General features: G+C 37.3%; 2 protein-coding genes across 3 annotated transcripts in view; both read left to right on the top strand.

The window, feature by feature from the left end:
- The window catches only part of LOC137398619 (double-strand break repair protein MRE11-like), a 30,986-nt gene extending 27,360 nt beyond the window's left edge, over positions 1–3,626 (top strand). For both annotated transcript variants that reach the window (XM_068084789.1, XM_068084798.1), the window contains exon 10: positions 3,229–3,626. In XM_068084789.1, the coding sequence (XP_067940890.1) occupies positions 3,229–3,419 (191 nt within the window). In that variant the 3' untranslated portion in view covers positions 3,420–3,626. The remainder of the gene's footprint in view (positions 1–3,228) is intronic.
- An 11,821-nt stretch (positions 3,627–15,447) lies between these two features.
- LOC137408035 (selenoprotein M-like) overlaps positions 15,448–25,338 on the top strand; it is a 17,008-nt gene continuing 7,117 nt past the window's right edge. Inside the window, exon 1 of the mRNA XM_068094427.1 lies at positions 15,448–15,686. Within this exon, the coding sequence (XP_067950528.1) occupies positions 15,576–15,686 (111 nt within the window). The 5' untranslated portion in view covers positions 15,448–15,575. The remainder of the gene's footprint in view (positions 15,687–25,338) is intronic.

The raw sequence follows: 25,338 nt of genomic DNA, 5'->3' as shown, positions 1-25,338 counted from the left end.
TACATCACACATTAAATACTTACATTACTTACATCACACATTAAATACCTACATTACTTACATCACACACTAAATACTTACATTACTTACATCACACATTAAATACTTACATTACTTACATCACACATTAAATACTTACATTACTTACATCACACATTAAATACTTACATTACTTACATCACACATTAAATACCTACATTACTTACACCACACATTAAATACCTATATTACTTACATCACACATTAAATACTTACATTACTTACATCACACATTAAATACCTACATTACTTACATCACACATTAAATACTTACATTACTTACATCACACATTAAATACCTACATTACTTACATCACACATTAAATACCTACATTACTTACATCACACATTAAATACCTACATTACTTACATCACACACTAAATACTTACATTACTTACATCACACATTAAATACTTACATTACTTACATCACACATTAAATACCTACATTACTTACATCACACATTAAATACCTATATTACTTACATCACACATTAAATACTTACATTACTTACATCACACATTAAATACCTACATTACTTACATCACACATTAAATACCTACATTACTTACATCACACACTAAATACTTACATTACTTACATCACACATTAAATACTTACATTACTTACATCACACATTAAATACTTACATTACTTACATCACACATTAAATACTTACATTACTTACATCACACATTAAATACCTACATTACTTACACCACACATTAAATACCTATATTACTTACATCACACATTAAATACTTACATTACTTACATCACACATTAAATACCTACATTACTTACATCACACATTAAATACCTTTATTACTTACAGGTACATCACGTGTCTCGATGTAGTGTCTCCACTACATCATTAAAGGTTGACTTGCAGCAAAATTCACATTACAGTAATTTGGTATCAAAAGATTCACCATGTCTTACTCCGTTGTGTTGTAAGTGCCAAATGTGTGGAAATGTGATTACAAGCTCTTAAAAGCTCAAAAACGAAAAGCCGCTGTAGATTGGAATCTCTATATTTTTCTGACGTTGTCATTATAGTTTGGTTATTGTCTTGTCACGTGATGTTCTCACGTGAATTGAAAGGCCAATAAAAAGCTCAATATAAAGCTTATCGTAGCACTAGTTTATGACAAACACTTCGGGTTTTACCGAAGACCCCGTATCAAATATAGATGCTCGCTACTTTACAGTTTTGTTTCGGCTTGGTCTAATCGTCAAGTCGTAATCTGATCATGTGACCCAATACTTTGCAAATAATTTCTGCAGCACTTTTCGATTATCACAGGTGACCAACAGGCTCGTCATGATTATGTCGTTAAAATTAAACGAATTTTTACGGTAAGTTATAAGATATCACTGCTAAAAGTGACAGCATTACAATGACGATAACACAGACGCGTAAGAACAATAGACATGGTTTTATTGAATGCGTGAAGTATATTTGTGAAAATATTTCGACGAATAAGGTTGCAAGAAATTGCAAACAGAAACCATCTCCCACAACTACATCACATTTGAGCCGTTTTGGAAAGAGAATCCAAACTACAGCGGTCTTGTGTGGCTGTGATTAACTGTTCGTTTTTGAGCTTTTAAGAGCTTGTAATCACATTTCCACATATTTTGCACCTACAACACAACAGGGTAAGACATGGTGAATCTTTTGACTGTAAATCACATTACATCAAATAACTGTAATGTGAATTTTGTTGCAAGTTAACCTTTAACAATTAGTTATTTCATGGTTGCTGTTCATATTGAAGTCCATTTTCTACCTCCAAAGCTTATGGTTATTTCTTTGAAACTTTAAAACATTGCCACAGAAATAATTAATAAATGTATCAGGCTAATAGTAGTTCCTAGTTTAATGCGGTATTGATACTTCGACGTACGCGAAAAACAGTTTACCATCACAATGAAATTTATACTACTATTTTTAGGCTATAAAAGTTGTGCTTAGCACCCATGCGTCTAAAATTGTTTATCATTATTTTCGCGTAAAGTCTTTTAAATAGCAACGTGTAAAAGTTTTTCTCTGTTAAAGGTTGTTTAGATGCTAATATCAGCTAGTTTAGCAGTGCAAAAGGAGAGTTGAGGTTAGCAGACATTGTGGAAGGTATTGAAAAGCCAGGAAAAAATGAAATGGTTTCAAATGAATGGAACAATCAGAACACAATTGGCCCAGCAAACGATGCAAATATTTTTGTTTTCAAAATGTTAATTTTTGTTTCTGCATGTATTATAAGTATTATTTGTTTATCTCACTTGTTCTTGAATATATATTTGGAGCATTTGATAGATTATTATTATATAGCTTATAAATTTTTAGATTTATTCCATATCATTTGATATCATCTTTGCGATTATTTTAACTCAGCTTGCGGTAGATCGATGCTCATAAACTCCACTTCTATTGCACATAAAAAGCCAGCTTTGGCTGCAAACTGCAACAAACATTTCAATGAGTGCAATAAGCTTTTGTGCAATCTTGTTAAATAGAGTTATAAAATAAAAATATACATTCAAAATCCGAATGAAATAAAAAACAGTGTATAAGATCATCATAGGTTAATTGCAAGCAATAGATATCAATTAATAGACATAGTTATCAGCTTCCCAATGAATATTTATTTAGAGAACGACGACAAGCTGGAGATAAGTTAGAGCAGATTTATTGCATCCAAAAGGGTTAATGTCGCTCCGCTTGAAGGAGAGTGCTGAATATAAGCGACATTCATTTCCCCCATAAAAGGGTTAAATTTAGCTTGCCAAAATTCTGGCGAGCTATTTCAAAAATACAACGCTGCCCTTTATTTGAACATCACCTCTAATAAAACGCCACTCTAGGGGAAGGGTTGAAAAATAAAGCGCCATGGTGTTCAAATAGAGTTTTTACGGTAGGTGCTTTGAAGAAATTTTACAATAGTTCATTTGAAGTTTATTTAATTCCAATCCATTAAAGTCAATAAGTCAACACCTGAGCTAATAATTGATTTTATGCTAAGCGTAATCTTATCGGCGGCATCAGATTTTGGCTAACTCTAAAGGAAAGTGTTTAAACTTGGCATTTGATTGATTCACTTGTCATTAAATGTACCAATTGATATTGCGTATCTTATATTTAGCATAACGCTTTTTACATCATTTTTACATTTAGCTTATCTTCGCAGGAGGCCAAACAGCAGCTTTCGCTGACATGACAAACAGCGACAGTGATGATATTACAGTTGTAAGCGCTACCCCTCCGCTAGTAGTAAAACAGCCTCCTGTCAAACGAACAGCTAAGGGCATCCTTGTTGATTCAGATGGTGATGATGATGAAGATTTTTTGCCTGGAAAAAAGTCTTACAGACGCCATTGATTACTGACTGCCATGTCTAAATATCTGGCTATATAGAACACCTGAATTATCTGCAATGGCCACCCAAACCCCAGTGATCTCTTTGAATGAAAAACTTAAAACTATGTTGCATTCTATGACTAGTCATTTTAAAGCAATGCGCTTATCAGATCTGAACAAAGATTTAATGAGATGTTAACTTCTGTACATATTTGTAATAAATTTTCAAATCTATTTCTTGGAAGTGATCGCTACTAATTGTGGGTGAAACTTATTGTGACAAGTTTACCAGAAGATACACCTAAATCCAATTTTGTAATGTGTCTGACAATCCCATGTAAATATCAACGTCACGCATATCAACTGTATAGTCGTGTTCAATAAATGAGGGGCGAGTAGGATTAATACAGTTTCTAGGTTCTACCCAACTAAGAAGAGATGGTGCCCAATTGATATCTCTACTCTAGCCAACAAAAGGTGGTAGCAAACTGGTTACTCTTAGTTGTAGCAAGGGTAAAACAGCAGGCTGTCTGGAGCTGAGTAAGGTATAACATTTATAGTATTACATTACCACAACTTATTTTCACGCAAGTTCGACTATCACTTCGATTGTACTTGATTTAAGTTTGTATCATTTTTCTAAAATTCAAGTGATGTTTAAATTATCTCTATATATTTATTGTGCTATGAATATCTATGTGCCATGTTTAGGTGTGACTAAGATATGCTACTCCTACCAAAGACGCGGTTACTCAAACACCACAATGTTACTAATTGACGCTTTAGCTAAATAGTGATCAGTTGGTATATTAACTATTGCCAACCTGTGCATTGAAACACAACCTATCCTCAGGTTTAGCTTGATACCAGATATCTATGAAATCAGTATTCAGTGTTGTACCGGGGCGGCTAATCATCTCTTTATACAATTAGCTTATGGTTTAATCTAATATGGTTTTAGATTTGCTTCTGTAATGCATTACCTATTGCTAAAATGACTTCGTTGCTAAAGCGAGCACTGGTGGGCTCTAATAACAAGTCAGATATTAAAAGCGTTAAAAAGTTATGATTATTTCTTAGGGGAAGGAGGGGTAAGTTGTGCCAAAGCAGTTTTCACATCAAAGAGCTATTTGAATGAATTGTCTTCTCTATCAGTTACAAAACAGGAAGTGGCCACCATCTTTCTCTACATGCTTTAACTCACTAAGTGTAAGTGAGCTATCGCATAATTTCTTTATTTTGGTCTTAAAAGTAAATTCTGGGCTCAAAGTTGAACCAAAATATTTTTTCCAACTGTTGTAGGCAAAGCAATTATTATTAACACATCAGTTTGGTTATTCATTCTGTATGTCTTCCATAATGAAGAATCTTGTTATGTCTTTCTTTTTTAATCCATCTTGAATTTGTCAACGAACCCTGTTTGGGGTAAGTTATGCCAGCTTGACTGGGGTAAGTTGTGCCATGGCACAACTCGCCCCCAGTGTGTTCTTTTGCGTTATTTTAAGGTTTTAGACATTATGCTAGGGTTTTAGACATTATACTAGGGTTCTAGCCATTTTTGTTTTTGCAGCTTAACAATCACAATGCCACGTCATTACTAAAGAAAAACAGAGAGAGGTTCTACATCTGAGGAACAATTTCAGCAAGCTTCTAACCTTGTTAATGAGCACAATACGAGCATCAGAGCTGCTGCTGAACAATGTGGAATTAACCGGATGACGTTAGCAAGGTATCTACAGACGAAAAGAGCTGGTTACAAGTATGACAGAACGGCTGCAGCTCATCGTGTTTTTACAGACGAGCAAGAAGCTAAGCTTGCTAAGCACATTACTGTGCTGGCTGATTGCTTTAATGGGTTAACTCCAAGCAAATGTCAAAAATTTGCATTTGATTTTGCTAATGCAAACAAGCTTCAAACCCCACCAAGTTGGCTTAGAATGAGATGGCTGGTTGTGATTGGTTGAGTGGGTTCATGAAGAGAAGAAAGCTCTCGATTCGCCAACAGGAAGCCACATCAAGTGCGCGTTAGACAGCATTCAACAAGCCCGCCATTGAACATTTTTTCAAAAGCTTGTCAGATCTCGTGGCCAGGTACAGCTTTGCAGCTAATGCAATTTATAATTTAGATGAAACAGGAGTTACAACTGTACAAAATCCTGGTAAAGTTGTAATAGAGCTGGGTGTGAAGTAAGTGGGCTCCATAACTTCACAAGAAAGAGGAGAATTAGTGACTCTCTGTTGTGGGGTCAATGCAGCAGGAAATCGTCTTCCTCCCTTCTACATTTTCCCACGTGGTTTCATGAAGGAGTCTTTTCTAAATAATGCTGCACCAGGAGCTAAGGGCGTGGCATCTAAATTGGGATATATGAACACTGATATATTTGCTCAAGACTTATCTTCCTTTCTTTATTCAGAATACTCGGTGTTGAAAACTCTGTTTTGTTGATCCTTGATAACCACAGCTCACATTGCTCATATCCCGTTGTAGCTTTGTGCAAACAATCTGGGATTCATCTGCTTACTCTACTACCGCATACTTCGCGCAAGACTCAACCTTTAGACATATGTGTATTTGGTGCACTAAAAACATACTGGCACAGATCATTGGATGAGTGGATGAGGAGCAATTTAGGCCGAAGTATTTCTATTTGTGAGAATGCTGGTTTATCTGCCAGGCCGTTTACACTGAGCATGACCACTGAAAATATTCTTTTAGGATTCCGGTGTACTGGAATCTTTCCTTTGGATTCCACAATTTTCAAAGATCATGAATTTGCTGCAGCGATGGTAATTGACCAGCCTCTACCAGTAGCCGATAACCATGTTCCAGATAGTATAGCTGTTGCTAGCAACTTTACTGAGACTAGAGATGAGATTGTTGAGACACCTCAAGTTTCCGTGCAGCATGATGGTGCCAGTACTTCAGACCAGTGATGCTATCACTCCAGAGCAGGTCCTTCCTCTGCCAAAAGCTGGTCCGAGAAAGCCGTCAAACAGAAGAAAGGTCAAATCTACAATCCTTACTTATACACCTGAAAAAGATCGCTTACAAAGAGAATATGAAGATAAGGAGAAAGGAAAGACAAGTAAACCTACTCAAAAGAAAAAACGAAAACAGAAAAAACAGATTGTTGATTCTAGCACAGATGAAGTAGATGATATTGGGGAGCCTATTGCGGAGTCAGACTCTGAAAGTGGAGGAGACATGGAGGAGATAATGAGACAAGAGGATACTATGATGATATAGAAGTGGATTCTTATGTATTGGTCAAGTACAAAACAGAGACAATCTTTTAAGTATTACGTGGGCAAAGTAGAGCTAAAAGAGGGTGATGTCTTACATGTTAAGTTCATGAGACAAGTCAAAGAAGCGAGTGCGTGTCCATCTTTCTGTTTCCCAAATGATGGAGACACAGTAGCAGTTAGTGACATTATTTTGATTTTGGGACAACCTATATCTATAGGTGGCACAAAGAGATCATCTAGCAAAATTGTATTTGATGTAGATCTAAGTGGGTTTGTCATCGAATAAACTTAGATGTCATTATGATTATCTATAACCTGCTATCATTGTAACAATGCTCAGACAGTTGCTAATTAAATCATGTTGTACCTTTGTTAAAATTATATTATATTATAAAACTACAAAATAAAGTGCTTTAAAGATCAAATAATACAAAAATTTAAATTTTTATATGTGGCACAACTTACCCCATTCTTAAATTATGGATGGCACGTCTTACCCCGCTAACGGGGTAAGATGTGCCACTTGAGGATGTTCACAAAAACATTAACTATAAAAAATTTTATGCTTGAAATTACTCGGTATCAGACTTAATGGTTTGTCATATGTATGTGTTTAAACATGTAGATTTCCACACAGCTCCTAAAGCTAATACGCTAGGCACCAAAAAGTGAATTTTGGCAAAACTTACCCCGCCTTACCCTACAATTAAACACGAATGTAGTAGTTTTACTTTGTTTAGCGGTTAATAATTGCGATATAAACAGGCAATGCTAGAGTGTGTTTGGAACGTGCAAGTGGGATTTTTTTAAATTGCTCTTTTTGTGTATGGCAAAAAGATATCATGGTATTGCTTTGATTGGACGGAGTTTACCAATTATTAATATCTATTTTTAGCTGGTATCATGTACAGGGTAATGCTATAACTATTAGGTTACTATGTTATCACACAAAAAACGTTTTTAGTTTTCTGTTGAAAGTCTGCTACACAATCAATAAGATGCTTGCGTAAGCCTAAGCATAGCATAGACACCAAATGACCAGTCCTGTCTTGTAAAATGTAATGCTTTGCTATTGTATTTGCTCATCATTCTTTCCATAAATGGTAAAAGACTGACCATATCCATTTTAAGGTAAGTAGTTGCAAATGGAAGGAAGTCATGTAAGGATTTACTAGTAATTTACAAACTTATAAGCAAGTTTTTTTGGTGGTAGTGGATAAAACACCCAGGGTTGATACTCTGAAAGAAACACCTACCTGGCTAGGCCCAGACTTTGATATTGTACCCCCAATCACCTGGTTGGGCAATTTGAAATACACCCCCTAAACACTGGGAGTTCCCTCGGGGATGCCCAGGTTCCACGCCCCGCTAAACATCCAATATGATTCAGAAGCTATAAAAATAATTTCCACTAGGCCTATAGCATATGTATCCCTTATGTATCTAGGGGAGCACCTAATCAGGCCAATCAATGAAAGAAATGGTTCAGCAAAACTTTCAGGATGGGTCCTTTCACTGGCTTGGCTGTGGAAACCCCCCTAAAGTAGCAAATCCACTGACAGTGCCCCATGGTCCGAAAACCCCCCCAAAACATGATTTTGGGCCGAGCCTAATGGGTCTTTGGGGGAGTATTAACCCTGAGATAATTAACGTAATTAACGTGAATAATACAGTCGCAGCAGCTAAGGGTGGTTAGAGAAAACAATTCTTTCGGAAGTACGCTTACTGGAAAGGTTTTCAAAAAGTTCGAGGTCTCCCAGGGCGTGATTTTTTTCCAAACAGGTCTACATATGGCAGTAAAATCTTGGCTCCTGATTGGTTTTAGCAATTGAGTTTTAGTAACCAAACCTACATCATAACATTAAAAATTAATACTTATATTTAGAAAGGAACACAAAATTCCAAATGACGTATTAAAAATTATATTATTATTCAAAAAGTGCTGTTAAAACGTAAGAGGGCGTTCACTTAAAACTTATTGATTTAAACTATTTTTAATAAAATTTTGGAATTTTGTGTTCCTTTCTAATATAACTATTAACTTTTTAATGTAATGATATAGGTTTGGTTACTAAAACTCAATTACTAAAACCAATCAGGAGCCAAGATTTTACTGCCATATGTAAACCCACTGAATTATACTACCCCTAAAATGGCCAAGGTCATTTATCTGCGTAACAATTTGAGTGCCATCTTTGTCTATGCTACATGGTCACGCTCCCTTTCATAGTAATCTAGCAATATTGTACAACATTTAATCTCAATGAGCTTGTGGGTGCTTTTATCCATTCCCAATCTTAATCAACCTATATATCAAAGTCAAGATAAAGATCTACATATTCATTCAACCTATATATCAAAGTAAAGCTAGCTAAAGATCTACAGATTCTAGGCTATAAGTTTTTGTTGTAGATGGCTATTGGCATGGTTTAAACAATAGGCAGACAACTCTATACGGGCGCTATATAATTTGTATTTCTTATCAACAGATGTTTTCACTGGATTTAAGGATATCATTGGCATCGCTCGCGTTACCAGCCCAGTGAACTTTAGCTTTAAAACTAATTGACTATCTAATAAGAGATCACAATAGTTGTTTACATCACCAAGAGCAGAAAACTGGCCAAAGCTTTTGTATACATTTGACTAAAATCTTGCAACCTACATTACTTTGTTCGAAAAGTGATTGGATTGGCCTCGAGCCTAGATTAGCTTTAGCTATTGCGCCAGTAGGACCCAACACTCAATATATCTTGATTTGTGTTATATTTATATGTGTTATTCGTTGATATAGACCAAAAGCAAACTATAAATCTTAACTACAGTATGCTTGACCACAAAATTTATTTGTGATTTAGAAAATAAATGATCTATGCATGGAAAATGAGCCAGATGCTCGGATGCTAATACAATGTCTTATAGCATTATATATAAAAAGTATATAATAAATTAAACAACTAAATGCCTTCGAAATGTACAAATTGTATGCATATATAAAGCAAACTATAAATCTTTATTACATTATGCTTGACCATCAATTTTTTTGTGATTCAGAAAATAAATGATCTATGCATAAAAAATTAATGAGCCAGATGCTCTGATGATCCAATATAACGTCTAATAGCATTATAGTATATATAAATTATATAATAAATTGAACTATTACATGCCTGCAAACTGTACAATTTGTATGCATATATAAAGAGAAGTCTTAAAAATAAATACTAACTTAAACCGGCTATAGACAACTTATGTCACAGCGACATAACTGTTCACTGTTCTCTAAATAATGTTTTTTGTAGCATTATGTCTGATGTTCACTTTATGTAAATCTAGGTCTCTTAAGTTAGTAACGTTGGTGCTGTCTTAAATCAAAGTATGTTTCAACCACTAAAGCTAGTACTGAGAAGTGATGATTATCAATTCCTACTGAAGTGTCAGTACAACGTTGCTTTAATTCAAATATATCATAGTATGCAATCTCTTCTTTTACACACTTTAGAATCTTGAGATATTTCAAACATTGATTTGCTGATGTAGCCGCCATCAGATACTTTTTGGTGCATAGAACAGTTGTTACAACACCATCAGAGGGAGAAATCAAGCCACCATTGTTCTTAACTCTTAACAGAACATGGATATCATCATATTTGATAACTTCCTTAGACTGAATTAGGGAGAGTCTACGTGGCTCACAACGCAACTTTTTAAGCAGTTTTCTGACAAGCCAACCAGATAAATATACAGCAATGTTACCAAGAACAGGATGTGATGTAATGTTTAGCATTCCTTCGGGAAGCATAGTTTGTCTGTCAATAACATCTTCAACAGAATCTTCACTACCAACAGTCGGTGGCACATAGGTAGTAGAAGCTTGTAACAATGCAGTGTCATCCATAGATCTGACATTACCAGTAGCTCCTGGTGTAACACCACATCTTGTAACCAAGTGTCTAAAAATATGCTGGAACTACTGGGTTGTTGTTCCAGCTTCCTGAAATAATAAAAATTATCCTTTGATGTAATTGGAAATAAAATGGAAATAGTGCTAAAATATGGACTGAATAATAATGATTTATCAGTTTTATCGATCATAGACTCATTGAAATGGGCACTACATAGAATTTCATTTTTGCTGGGGATCTCCTGTCGCCTGGAAACAGTCCACCAAGTATGCCATCTTTCTGGCTCTTTCTCTTTAGTCGGAAACCTGATGATAAGAAAACTAGGTAATCAAATTATTAAAAAACATGCAGATTAGGATTTGTGGTCTTATAGTCAGTTATAATTAGGGAAAACGTTTATTGACAAAGAAAAAACTAAAAGATTGGCTTTCAACCTTTTAGAACAATGTACCTTTGATGTTCAGGATGTTTTTTGTCTTTTAAAACATTCTTATCAACAAACAGAAGTTTACTTTATTAAAAAAAACTTGCTCTAGTAATAATAATAAGGATTGCAGTTACTAACAAAGTTTGTTCCATGTAACTGGCACTCCTGATCTTTGAGAACAGTGACTGTTGTTATTTGAATTTAGCAGCACCAGTACTGACCTACTTTGTCTCCAAAACCAGCCAAGATGAATCAACCAGCACAAATTAATTCTAGTCAAAACAGTCAACGATAGTGATGTGTAAAATAATAGAAATCAGGTAAAGGTTCTCTAAAGGCTGGCTGTGAGTAGTAACAGAAGCAAGCTACTAACCAGCTGCTAGCAAGCTACTACAAACCAGTTGCTAGCAAGCTAGTACTAACCAGCTACTAGCAAGCTACTACTAACCAGCTACTAGCAAGCTTCTTCTAAACAGCTACTGCTGTACTAGTGCTACAGTAATGCAGGAGTAAAACGCTAAACTCACATGTGAAATGATATATCATTAACCCTCCGTGTTTCAGGGTTGTCGTAGTGGTAGCAATTAATGGCAAAACACTGATTTCCAGCAGATAAATAAGTTTTTTTCTTGGGATAACTATGATCCGCCATTTCACTAATTACAGCCGGAAGCCCATGTAGCAGTAACCAAGATGGCGCACAAATCGTTTTACGGAAGTTCATTGGTTTAGATAGGCCAATGCCATTCCAGGGGTAGTATAATTCAGTGCGCAAACTTGTTTGGGAAAAAAATTTCGCCCACGGGCACCCAATTTTCTTTCACAATCCTTTTTTGAGGAATACTAGGTATAGGCTATGGGCCGAGCAGGCAAAAGAGCTCTAGAAATGATGTTCCGTTGGCACCCCTTTTCAGTGGCAATTTCTGCAGTGATTCAGACTAATTGTGGTATGAAGAATTCAAAACTGAAAAGTTGCCGCAGCTACCATTCCCACTTCTATGAGAAATTTGATAAAAGTTATCTTTTAGGGTTTATCTCCCCTGTAAATGAAATTCCTTCCATAGAAGCATCAGATTTGCAACTTTTATCATAATTATTTTGCAGCGATTTAGGATATCAGTGGTAAAGTCAAAATTCATTTTCTGTCTATTATCGAACATTCCATATCCTAGGATTGCTACACACATGTAAACTATATAGATGTATATACGTATATGTACATGTGTATATAATTATATAGTTTAATAGCTTTATTTTACAAAAAAATTTAAAACACTATAATTATGTTTTGTAACCTGATACTGATGAATCATAGAAAATAATATGAAACAACATAAGTGCATTCATGGTTTGCGCTTTGACATGACTTGTGAAGTCTACATACATGGCTCTCAAGAAATTAATTTGATAAACATCGACCAAGCACACAGGTCAAACCCTTAGTCACGATCTAGAAAGCTGGAGAAACACTTTTTAAAGAGCCTGAAAAGTCTGTTTCTAATGGTGTATGCCTTCAACTTGTCTGCAAGGGCTTCCAGATTCACAGAACATGCTATCGGAGACTGAATAACAACAGCAAAATTGAGCTTGCTATTAGAAAACACAGTGAGGCGAGTGAGTATTTTTTAAACTTGAGATACTTCACTACTGAAACATTTAAGGTGAGATAACTGGATTTATAATTATTCTATAAAATAATTATTATGTAATTTAATTACATAATTAATAATTATTATTAAGATTAAAGGAATGCTGACATGGTAATATGTACAAACCAGTAGTTGTGGCTACTGATCAAGATGCTTGTATTCAGTTTGAAAAATAACTAAATTTCCATCCAGCCAGGCATTAATCATTAGTCATGCCCTTGTTTATCAAAAGGACAAATCATGCGTGTTCCCTCTAGTTTATTGGTCTAAGCTGACTAAGTGATAGTGATTTCCCCAGTCAATGCTGTCCTGAAATTCATTTAGCCACATGAAGAAAGCCGGAAACCTGCTACTCGTGATACACTTTGTAAAGATTAAGACGAGCCACCAAAGTAAATCACAAGATCCAATTATGTTGTTCTCTTATAGCATCAAGACCTACATTTAAACATGTATGCATGATTTGTGAAAATATGGTGCAGTAGGCCTGCTACTCACACAAATCAACTACTTGCAAAGCTCTCCTTCATGTGGCCAAAACTGTGTCTGCTGGTATGTCCATGTATCCTGTAAATTAACCTAGGCCCCCTAAGATATGATTTTTTCAGTTGCTTTGACTATGATTAAATAATTGATAAGTAATTGATAAGCAATGCCCTGTATTGTTTTGCAGACCAACTTGTACTGGTATGGCACCAATGATCATATTGTCCTACAAGCAACTATGGCCCTCACAACGGATTTAAACTCCTATTGACATCTTCAAGCATGGTTTCGCGTAAACAACTTGCTAATTTTGCGAGCGATGCACCTGTCTACATATGCAGATGGATTGAAAAATGCTGCTACCATCAAACAGGAAGAACATGTACTTTGTAGAACTTTTATCAAGATGTGGTTGCTTTAGAGATGGCCTCTCATAACAAGTGTTATGACGAGTATATCTGCGTAATACTCGATACACAACTACGGAAGTTGTGAAAATGTTGATCAATCTTGCCTCAACAGAATCAATTAAGATTGTTCACTACTTACCTATGGGTATCTGGGAACTTTTTATGTAAGGGTACAAGCAGAGAGCTGTGCCTCTTACTGCAGTTCTGTGGATATTACAGCCCAGGTTTCCAGAGAACAACTGAGTTAGAAACCTTCTCAAAGGACTGGTTCACATCTATGGCAGACATGATCAAACTACCATAAATGCAGTGACTCCAAGCTATTGAGGATGTGGGGCCATCCTTGTGGATGCCATGGGGCTTATCCAAGCCCTGCCTGCCAGTGCCCTTCCTTCAACATTCCGTCAACTTGCTGATACCATTCTTGATGTGCTTATGGCTGCTTATGGCTTTTTGATATGCAAGGCTGCTTGTGTGGATTTTGTGATCGAAAACTATTGCAAGAATAGAGCTACTAAGACTGCTAAGCTCGGAGATAAACTTACAATGTGAAAATCTCATAAGTTTGCACGGTTTCTCTAGCTGTGATGCAGTTTCATCCTTGGCAGGCTAAGGGAAAAAAATTCATAGGAAACTCATTAAAACAGAAGTCGACTTTCAGCAGGCAATGAAAGGACTCTGAGAATCATTTTTTAAGTTTTGGGGTAACTTTATTCTCTCTGTGAGACTTACACATGCAGACACTATGGCCAGGGAGATAGCACACGGGAAAATGGCACAGACTTAAACTGAGTAAGGGACAGGCTTTTTGTGTCTAGGTCTAGACCAGTCAGTCCCTCCCTCTCTTCAATCGCTGAAAAAACAAGTGCATTGTGTCAATTATGTAGCAGCTACCTACATGTATATAGAAAGAGGCAACAACACAACTTGCTACTGCACCATTTCCATCTTTACATGGGTGGATACTGGGTAAGAACAACGATGAGTATGCAGTAAAGTGGCAATACCAAAATCATCGCCCCACCTGATATTCTATGAGAGTGCCAAAAATCCAGGTGCCGAGGGAACTGATGTGCCAGTATCATGGCAAAGCTGCCTTACACAGAACTTAGCACATGCGTGCACTAAAACAAAACTGAAGTAAGAGTAGTAGAGAATGCCGATGGTGAGGACAATGACTAAGAATTCAACATATTGAACAAATAGTTGGGATATGTGATATTTTGAAATATCCCAGCTCGTTTTGTAAGACTGTTGATATTAGCTACTAATAATACTACTATCAATAATGCTAATAAAAATCACCAATTATTATTTTCTATGATTCATCAGTGTCAGTTTATAAAACATAATTATAGTGTTTTAAATTTTTTTGTAAAATAAAGCTATTAAACAATACAATTATATACACACTTACATATACACATTTACATGTATATAGTTTACATGTGCGTGTAATAATCCTAGGATATGGAATCTTCGAAAATAGATAGAAGATGAATTTTGATTTTACCACTGACATCCTAAATCACTGCAAAATAATTATGATAAAAAGTTGCAAATCTGATGCTTTTATGGAAGGAATTTCATTTACAGGGGAGATAAATCCTAAAATATAATTTTTATCAAATTTTTCATAGAAGTGGGAATGGCAGCTGTGGCAACTCTTCAGTTTTGAATTCTCCATACTAAAATTAGTCTAAATCACTGCAGAAATTGCCACTGAAAAGAGGTGCCAACGGAAATGCAAGATAAACTGCCTTGGTCCACGGCCTAGTAGTTTACAGTAGGGATAGTTTAACTCTATTCAGCAAACTGTCGACCGAAAACTCAGCCTAAGAGTGCGTACGTATACGACGTGTAATGACATATGCGCCAACCAATCATGAGCTTTTGTTCTGTACATCAGAATACTAATCATATTCGTTCGCGTCATCAAGCATCAGCGGATCCGTTATTAAACGCTCGTAATTCAAGCTAAGATTTTCATTAGTATAATTTGGTAGCACATTGTGGTTGTATTTGACACGGTTGTGAGCCGTCCATAACGTGTTATGAGGTTCGTCGCATTCGTGAGCATTGCAGTGCTCGTTTATTCAGTACTTTCTGAAGAGGACGAAATATTTGAAAGCTCTTCAACTGACGCATACAAAGCAGCTATTGAGGTGATCATTTAGAATTCTTTGCTATCTAAAGTGTACTAACTAGTTTTGCCTCCTGTGGCGAACCGATTGTGTAACTAATTGCTAACAGTATATTAGAACATAAGGTTTTCTCGATATTAGGTTTTTGGTTAGACTAGCTACTTTTTTAAAACTGCTCTTCAGATCCAAGCGAAATACTCATCAAAACATAACCATACCAATACCTATCATTGTATTATTTATTGTAGACAATCACTGAATAATTCACAGGTGATTACACGTCGAATCCGAACCCTTAGGGAGCCACTTGGACGACATAAACCCGGAGGGGAAACGTCCATTTTCGCGCTGTTAGATTGTTTGATTTCCTGTTTTTTGTTGTCTTGGAGATAGTCTCGGCTTTCTGTCTCTTTTGCTTCCAAACTACATTAGTTTTTGTCCTTCTTTACAGATGTTTCTTGATTTTCGTCTCAAGTCAACCACAGTTAAAATACCTTTTGTCTTTTTTCCTTTATCTTTTACCTTCTCTCTTTTTCTTCTCTCCTCATCATTTTGCCACAAGCTTTTTGTTGGCGAGGAGGCTATTCCCAACGGCGCAACCAGTTGATTAGAAACAACGGCCGACATAAGCACCCCAAATGCCCAAGGTAATAGCTGCATGATCTGCAGCACCGAATCAACCAAAAAACTTGGTGTATTTTGTGTAACGTGCACCTACCATGCCCATTTCTCCTGTCTCTCAGGTTGGGAAAATATCACCCAAACCTTCCTGGCCTTACCTGGTATAATGTACTACTGCCCTGATTGTCTCTCTAAACTTAAAGAATATGTATACACCCCTGTTGTATTATGAACTTACCACGACAGGTTCGAGATAAGAAGTGCCAGGAAGTCCTTAGTTGCATCCGGTTCGTTAGCTTTCGAGATTCTTATAGAACGTCCTTGACATTTACGACTGGCATAAACCGGTCTTGGCCTTGACAACCTAAACTGTAGGCTTAGCAGAGGTAGAGTAGTGGTATCCAACAGCCCCCTCAATGAAAGACCTGCTGTCAAATCTAGACTTTAAGGTAGAGACAATTAAAACTATGGTTTCCGAAACATTAAAAACTCTAGATCCTATGCCGAAGCTGTGGGCAATGTATCTGCTACAGCAGCAGCAGCTAGCGAAGTAACTAAAAAAGAACTTGTAACTATTACCAACACATTTCTAGAACAAAGTAAAACAAAAAAAGAGAGCTATAAGCCGTTTGCTATTGCCCATAACATAGATGAAGTTGAGGGAAAGACCTGTGAAGAGACTCTTTGAATTGATGACAGAACTAGGAATACCTGAGACAAACATTGTTCATATCAGTCGTGTTGGCAAGCAACATGAGAATAAAATTCGCCCTATTAGAATTGGATTTAAATCTGAAATAAATAAGTGTAATTTCCTAAGATGTCTCAACTCAAACAAACCAAAGCCCCAAATTTTTGCCACCAATGACATTACCAAAGAAGAACGAGCAGAAGCATATGCTCTATGCCAAAAGAGAAGAGAATTGTCAGACACCAACCCAGAGACCAAATACAAGATTAAAAACAACAAGATATATAAGGTCTCAGGGGATGAGCTAATACAATGTTAAACTCAATAAAATGTATGAATACCAACGGCTTAAGAAACAGAACACACAAATTAAATCTTTTGATCTACACCCACTCTCCTGACATAATAGCTCTTACAGAAACCAAGCTTGATTCCAGTGTGAAAGATGGGTACCTGAAAAACCTTTATACAATCTACCATCTAGACCGAACCAAAGACCCAGGCTTAGGTGGTGGTGTCTTTATAGCCATCAAAGACAGTTCTCCCATAGAAATGTTATCTGTAGACCAAATAATAGACTCTGAAATTCTCATTCTGAAAATCAATATCCAAGGTCTGAACTACTTTTCTTGTTTTGACCACCAACCTAGTATCAAAAACATGGATGGCTTACTCGGATGGGTCGAATCTCAGACTAACCCCTTTTTGGTTGTTAAAGGTGACTTCAATTTACCTGAAATTCAGTGGCCTGGACAAACACTGAAATCTAGCCAAGACAATGCATTCAGATTTTCTTTACCTCATTAAAACACATGGAATCTCGCAACCTGTTGATTTTCCAACACACATCAAAGGAAACACACTCGACCTTGTCTTATCTTCGATGGAAATCAAAAATGTTAACGGAGAGCCAAGCACATCTAATTATTTTTGTGTGCATTTTGAGGTGAACATACCTGACTACACTAAACAGACAAACCCTTTTAAACCAACATTCCTTTTTAAATGGAAATACAATCAAACTGATCATGTCGAACTTACCATCCAATCCCAAGCACTTGACAGACAAATTACTAACCTTATTGTTGTATTCTATCAGTGCCGATTCAGTGATTAGATTCAGAAAAGAGTAAGATGTCATTGAGAACAGCTCCGGAGTTTATTTGCTTAAAAATGAAGCGCTACATAAAAGAAAGCTCGTCCCCCAATCTCGCATAAAGCGGGATCTCCTATAACAGATGACAAAAGTTGGAGTTTTCTAACTAATATAAAAAGCACATAACTCCAACATCCCTTCCATGTTTTATACAGGAAAACTCCAGATGAATGAATCAGCTAAAATGATAAAACTAATCTTTGCACTAGCTGTAAAGCATGTAGTATAACTAAAACATGAAAAACAATAAAATGGAAGCAAGAGTTTTCAGTAAACTGTTCAATGGAGTGTTTGAGTATCTAGTGTTCGAGTATCTACATTGGAATATCATGATCAGTTTAACAACAAACGTCTCCTGTGGTAGTTGCACCCACACACCGTTATGGTTTTGTTACATTGTCATCCAGGTATTTTGGTCTCTGCCGTGTATGCTCAGGTCGTCTCAGAAATTTAGGTGATTCATCTGCAGGCTCCATTGGTACAGTAGGTATGTGCTCATCGGCCGGGGTAGCCAGTCTCTCCGCTAGCTGGCACTCCGACTGATCCTGACCATCAGCCCCTACAACATTTGGAGAGCGGTTGTATCTTTTTACATCACTCACATTGTGATCAAAAGTTTTACCCTGAGTGGTTTCAAGTGTTACCAGTGGGCCATGCCAATCTACTACTCTAACTGGGTCTGGACTTTCCCAAAACGTACATTCCTAGTGACTAGAAATTCCACTGTCATACAGCCCACGACCAAAGAGATGGTCAGAGATATTGGCAAAAAATAAAGGGTACTGATGGTTAAGAAATGCAATATTAGCAATCAAATGGCTCTGCAGTGCAATAGGATAACTGCAATGGTAGCTGTAATGTACTGGGTGTGGGTGTTATTATATACAACAATAAGCAATAATGAATGGAAAAGATGTTTATATTTTCCCCCTGCAATAGGAGAAATGCAATATTGGCCAATATTAGAAGTAAAATGCACTGATATTCTTAGAATAATCAATTTTATTAATATAGTAATAATAGAAAACCAATACACAATTTTGTTTACAATTCAAAACGTCATAGGTAGCAATATCGAAAAGTTGTGGTATTTATATAGGTTTTTAGAAAATTTATTTAAAAAGTGTTTGGTCATGACAAACAACAACAATGAAAGGAAAATATTACACGTTTATGTCTCTCCCTTGCAATAGGAGAAATGCAATGTTGGCCAATATTATAAGTAGAATGCACTGATATTATTAAAATAACCAATATTGTTAATATAGTAATACAGCAATAATAGAAAACCTATGAGCGTTCACGCGTCTCGAAGATTTCTGCAAACTGCAGCAAAATAAAAGCTGTTACAAAAGTGTTATAATGCTGTAGGCCTAATTTACTGTAATGTATGTAATTCAACAACAATAAAGAAATATGTTTATTATAACTCTGAAATGCAAAATTAGAAGTAAAATGGCAAGCTATACACAGTTTGAAAGTTTGTTGCGTTGAATGTAGAATGGTTTTGATAAGCGATCTTTAACAGAAAGCAGTAGGAGCATTCACGCGTATAAAACTGTAGCAAAATAAAAAATGTTTTCGTCATGAAGGGGCGTTGTAGTTCGGCCCTAGCTTGTACATAAGTTGTAAAGAATTTTGGCTAACGTCTCAAATAATGAAACCTTCGGTGATTGGACAAAAAACACAGGCTGATAAACTGTGTACCACAATTTCGTACCTGTAAATCGGTCTACGCCTCAAACGGTCTACGTTTATTACAGAAACCTTCGAATAAACTCGATTAGAAGTGAAAAATGCCATAGACTGATGAAATGAGCACGGTTTGCTCGTGAAATGCGCACTGCTAAATAGTTCTACTCTCTGTCGCACGGCTTTATTGGCGTTTCAATTTTCGGTCTAAACTTTTTTTAAACCGAGCTTTTCAAGCTTTTTGTGGCAATTTTCGTTCAAATTAATCTGTCTATTTGTGTATAATCCGATCAGATGGGTAAGTTTAAAGATAATACCGACGGTTTACAAAGACTTGGTAACATATTCAAATAGGTTTAAATGTGTTTTGTCTCGTTATTATACTTTGATGACTTTACATTCCGATGCTCAAATTTGTTGATGAAATTTCTAGCCAAGGGTTCGTCTCATTGTTGATGAATAATTTTCGTAAGTTGTGTGCACATGCATTTATCATAAAAACTCGCACACTTCGCTCCGCTCGTTTGCTCGTGGGATTACTTCATCCCTTACATGAATGTCAGAAACTGTGGCATTCCTATGCTTATCAGTGTGTCTTAAATTCCTTTTGTAAACAGTCTTTGTCATGCAACTCAACATCGTATACACTATCAGCTAAAATTGGGATCTTACACCTAATATGCCGGCCGTAAAGCATTTCAGCCGGAGACTTACCCGTAGTTGGATTGGTAATTGCTCGATAGACAGATGTATTTATACACCTCCGATTTTACATCAAGGTTTTCAGCATAAGAAATTTTGACTTTTTTCATCACACTGGCGTTCTGCCTCTCTACTTCCCCGTTTGCTTGAGACCATTTTGGAATTACTCGAAAGTGTTCAATGCCCAAATGTTCACAGTAATTTTCGAATTCTTTTGTAATGAATTGCGGGCCATTATATGTTCTTACACTTTTAGGTAAACCATGCTGGAAGAAGATTTTTCCATTTCTAAAATAGTTTTCTCTGCGGTAGCGGATTTCATAAATGCAACTTTATACCACCCACTTTAGTAGTCTACAACCACCATAATGGATTCCCCTGACGGTAGCGGGCCAAGGAAGTCAATGGCAAGGTCACACCATGGGCCTGAGGGTACTTTAGTAGCTCGGATGGGTTCAGACGGAGACCCTTACTTGTTATTTGACAACCATGACAACTTTTACAGAATCTTTCCACCTGTTTATCCATCCCCCGCCAAAACAGTTTGGACTTTAGGTTTGGTTTTGTGCCCACAGTCCCCAGATGACCTTCATGTGCTAAACTAATCATTTTTGACCTAAGTTTTTCAGGCACAACAATTCTGTTACTCCTCAGCAATAGTTTACCTACTACACACAGCTCATTTTCTGTACATCGGTAAATGCTGAGACCACTAAAGTTAGACCAGTTGAAATACTCTAAACATTTTATTTCACTAGATAATTCTGGGTCTACGTCGGACTCCCTCTCTAGCTCACGAGTGGTTACTGCACTCGATGTTGCATGTTGAGCTACAAACCTGACATGCGCCCTATCCCTACATTCAGGTGGTTGTCTTGTATCGTCAGACTTTACATCAATTAACCTACTCCAAGGGTCTGCAATATTGTTCTTCTCCTGCACATGCACGACTTTGATGTCAAAGGACTGGAGGCGCAACACCCACCTCTCTACTCGAGCACTAGGTTTTGGACTTTCGAGAGTATATAGCCAACGAAGGTTTGTGGTCAGTGATTAACTCGAATGGTTTTCCAATGAGGTAAGCCTGAAACCTCTCGCATGCCCACACAAGTGCAAGACCTTCCTTTTCCGTCTGACTGTAATGTCTCTCAACTGCCGTCAGGCTACGGTTTGCATAACAGATCACCCTGGGTACATTCTCCTGGATTTGAACTAGTACAGCGCCTAAGCCTATTGGACTGGTGTCAACAATGACCTTAGTCGGGTATTAACCTCAAAAAAACCTAATGCTTCTGGGGCAGACAGAGACTTCTTTAGCTGAGCAAAAGCTTGAGCCTCCCAATATCCGAAGCCAACTTTGCCATTTTTACAAGTTCATTTCCTCAAAGGTTGACTGATTTCTGACAAATTTAGAATAAATCTAGCGAGGTAATTTACCAGGCCCAGGAAACTCCTCACCTGTGAAGCATCCTGTGGGATTGGGAATTCCAGCACTGCTTTGGTTTTTCCCTTTCCGGGTTCGAGTCCAACCTCTAAAAGTTTGACCCAAAAACTCTATTTCTTTGACGCCAAAGGTACATTTCGTTTTGTTAAGAGTGAGTCCGTAGACTTCCAAGCGTTCTAGGACTATGTCCAGTCTGCGGTCATGTTCTTCTTTAGTTGGACCATGAATTACGAGGTTGTCAAACATGTTGGCAACACTTTGTGAGCCCTGAATCACTTGGAATATTTCATGTTGATAAATTTCCGCAGCAGCATTGACCCCTAACAGAAGCCTTTTGTACCTGAATAAACCATAGTGGGTTGCAAAGGTTGTTATTGGTCGTGAGGAAGGGTCTAGCATCAGCTGGTGGAAACCCCACTTCAGATCCACCTTGCTGAATATGTTCGACCTGAAAAGGTCAAGCAATATCTCATCCACAGTGGGTAATGGCTGGCGCTCTCCGATTATTGCAGCATTGGCCTGCCTCATATCCAAACACAGCCTAATGTCGTTATCACCTTTTGGTTCAATAACTACTGGAGACACCCACTCACTAGCCTCGTTAACTTTCTCAATTATGTCCAAATCATTAAGCTCTTTAAGCTGGTGCTCAACTTTTTCTCTCAGACCAAATGAGATTCACCTATAACGCTGACATACTGGATGGACACTAGGATCAATATGCAGTTTGACTTCTTTACCCCTCAAGAGGCCAACCCCTGCGAACAAATTTGGGTATTTCTGAAGCATGCTATCGTAGCTTGACGACTCTACACAGGAATTTACGTTGACAGCTATTTTCAATATGCCTAGGTTTTCAGTGGTTTTGTAACCTAACAGTGGCTCTGCATTATCCCTAATGACTGCAAACTCATCTACTGTTTTCCGATCAGATACTGGGGTTTGGGCTTCAAAGACCCCTACCACTTCCAAGGGATTCTCACTTGCATACGGATAGAGTTTTTGTCACCCTTTTCAACTTGCACCTGACATGCTGAGATTTTATGCTGTCCCACAACCTTTGACTAATCAAGTTACAATCACTCCCAGCGTCAACAATGAAGTGGACATCCACCCCACCAATTTTCGCCTTAATCCTATGGGACCCCTCTTTAGAGTTTGTGCAGGTAAAAGCATACTGAGACTCATCTTCCCCCAATGTGTCAGATGAAGTAACTAAATTTGCCTTTCCATGTTTAGGCTTGTAAGGTGCACGTTTTGGCATGCTAGGCTTTCTAGAGCTAGATTTACATTTGGTCTCAAAGTGGTGTCTACCCCACATTTGTGGCAAACCTTGCCCATGGCAGGACATTCCTTGCTACTACTGACATGCCCTTTCTTTTCACACTGGTAACACTGGACCCCACTAAGGCTAGGTTTGTGCTGAGGACCCTACTGAGACACTGGCTTGCGATGAGAAACACTTTACTTTATTGACCTGAGATGTTCTCTGCACATTACTACTGTGAGAAGTTCTCATTTCCCTAGACTGCAAAGAGACTGCTTCAAAATTTGCCACCATTTCAAGTAACTTTTTGAGTTCTAGCTTAGAGCCTTTGTCTAACAATTTGTCCCTCAAGTCATTTGAGTAACAGCCAGTTACTACTTGGTCAACTAATTCCGTCTCAACATTTGCAAATTCACGCCCATCAGTAGCTTTTCTCTGACGAGCAGCGTATTGACCTACAGTCTCTTCACTGGTCTGGGTTAATTTGCGAAACATGTGTTTTAGATAGGTAGAGTTGGGCTTTACCGCAAAATTTTTATTTAGGGCCTCTGCAGTAGCACGGAAATCATCCTCCCCGTTGGGTATAAAGTTTCAAAAATTTCCCGCACTTTTGGGCCAGCACAATACAGTAACAAAGCTCTATGTTTTCTCCTCAAAGCCTTAGGGGAGAGCGGGGTAGGTTGGACCCCTTTTTAGGTTTCTTGCTATTGCTGCTGTGTTTTTTATCACATTTTCATGGAATTTTGTGTGACACTACATTCACTTGTTGACACCACTGTGGTCCTTTGTTAAATTTCTGGGAATTTTTTTGAAAGAGTTATTCTTGCTCTTGCACAACAAGTTCAAAAGTCCAACCTGCCCCGCATGCGGGGTAGGTTGGACTTTTGAACTTTTAGCAATTCAATCTAGAATAAATTGCTAAAAGTTTTTATTTCTTATAGTTACTTTTTAGGCAGAAAATATAGATTTGAAACTTATTTACTTACAATTGCACATGTCTTGTTCAGTCATTGACAGGAAGTGATGAATTGACCTTGACCTACATATAATGTGGAAAGATAACTCTGAAAATGCACATATTGCTCAAAATTTACAAAGTCCAACCTGCCCCAGGGGTCCAACCTACCCCGCTCTCCCCTACAGGCAGCAGTATCTGGGGAAGGTACCTCATCAAAAAGACCTCTACAGTCAGCAAAAAGCTGAAATTCTTGCTAACCATGACTTCCATTTGGTGGAAACTTGCAGCGTCCCCATCCGGGTCAAATTGAGCTGGAACCCTGACATCAGACAAGTTATCCATATTGAATACCTGATTATTTCCAAAATCACAAGTAATGTCTCAAGGTCTAGGTGCTAGATGCCAACTCAAGTCGCCCATACATAAATACCACTTGAAGCAAACGGTAATTAAACTTGCTCAGTCGTGGTTACAGCCACTATGTCGTGTCCCCCTCTCCCTTAAACGTCGTAGAAGGAGCGAAAAACCACCATACGCGGGCTAAAACCATTCCAACCAACAAGATCCCATCCTTGTCACCAATTTGTTGTATTCTCTCAGTGCTGATTCAGTGATTAGACTCAGAAAAGAGTAAGATTACATTGAAAACAGCTCCGTAGTTCATTTTCTTAAAAATGAAGAGCTACATAAAAAAAGCTCGCCCCCAATCGTGCTTAAAGTGGAATCTCCTATAACAGAAGGCAAAAGTTGGAGTTGTCTAATATAAAAAGCACATAACTCCAACACTTATATCTGTCAATTCTAACATAGATTAAGTTTGGGAATCATTTAAAACTGGAATTGTAACGGTGGCCAAGGCCTCAATCCCTCACTACCCCCTCAAAGCAAGAAACAAAAATTTTGGATTAAACACACTAGCATACAAGAGATTCACAAAAGAAATAGACTGTTCAAAACATTTAAAAAGTACCCAATTGCCGAAAATAAAGAGATGCTTCAGCTACAGATAAAAAAGTGTAAAAAACTTATAACACAGGACTATAACAACTTCCTAAATATTCACGTCTGTCATGAATTGACAGAAGGTAATAATAAACCTCTCTTTAAGTAAAATATCAGCAAAAAGAGGCTCCAGCAACACT

Source organism: Watersipora subatra, chromosome 1, assembly GCF_963576615.1.
Source record: "Watersipora subatra chromosome 1, tzWatSuba1.1, whole genome shotgun sequence".
NCBI lineage: Eukaryota > Metazoa > Bryozoa > Gymnolaemata > Cheilostomatida > Watersiporidae > Watersipora > Watersipora subatra.
Note: the sequence above shows the minus strand (reverse complement) of the source record. Positions and strands in the feature narration are given on the sequence as shown.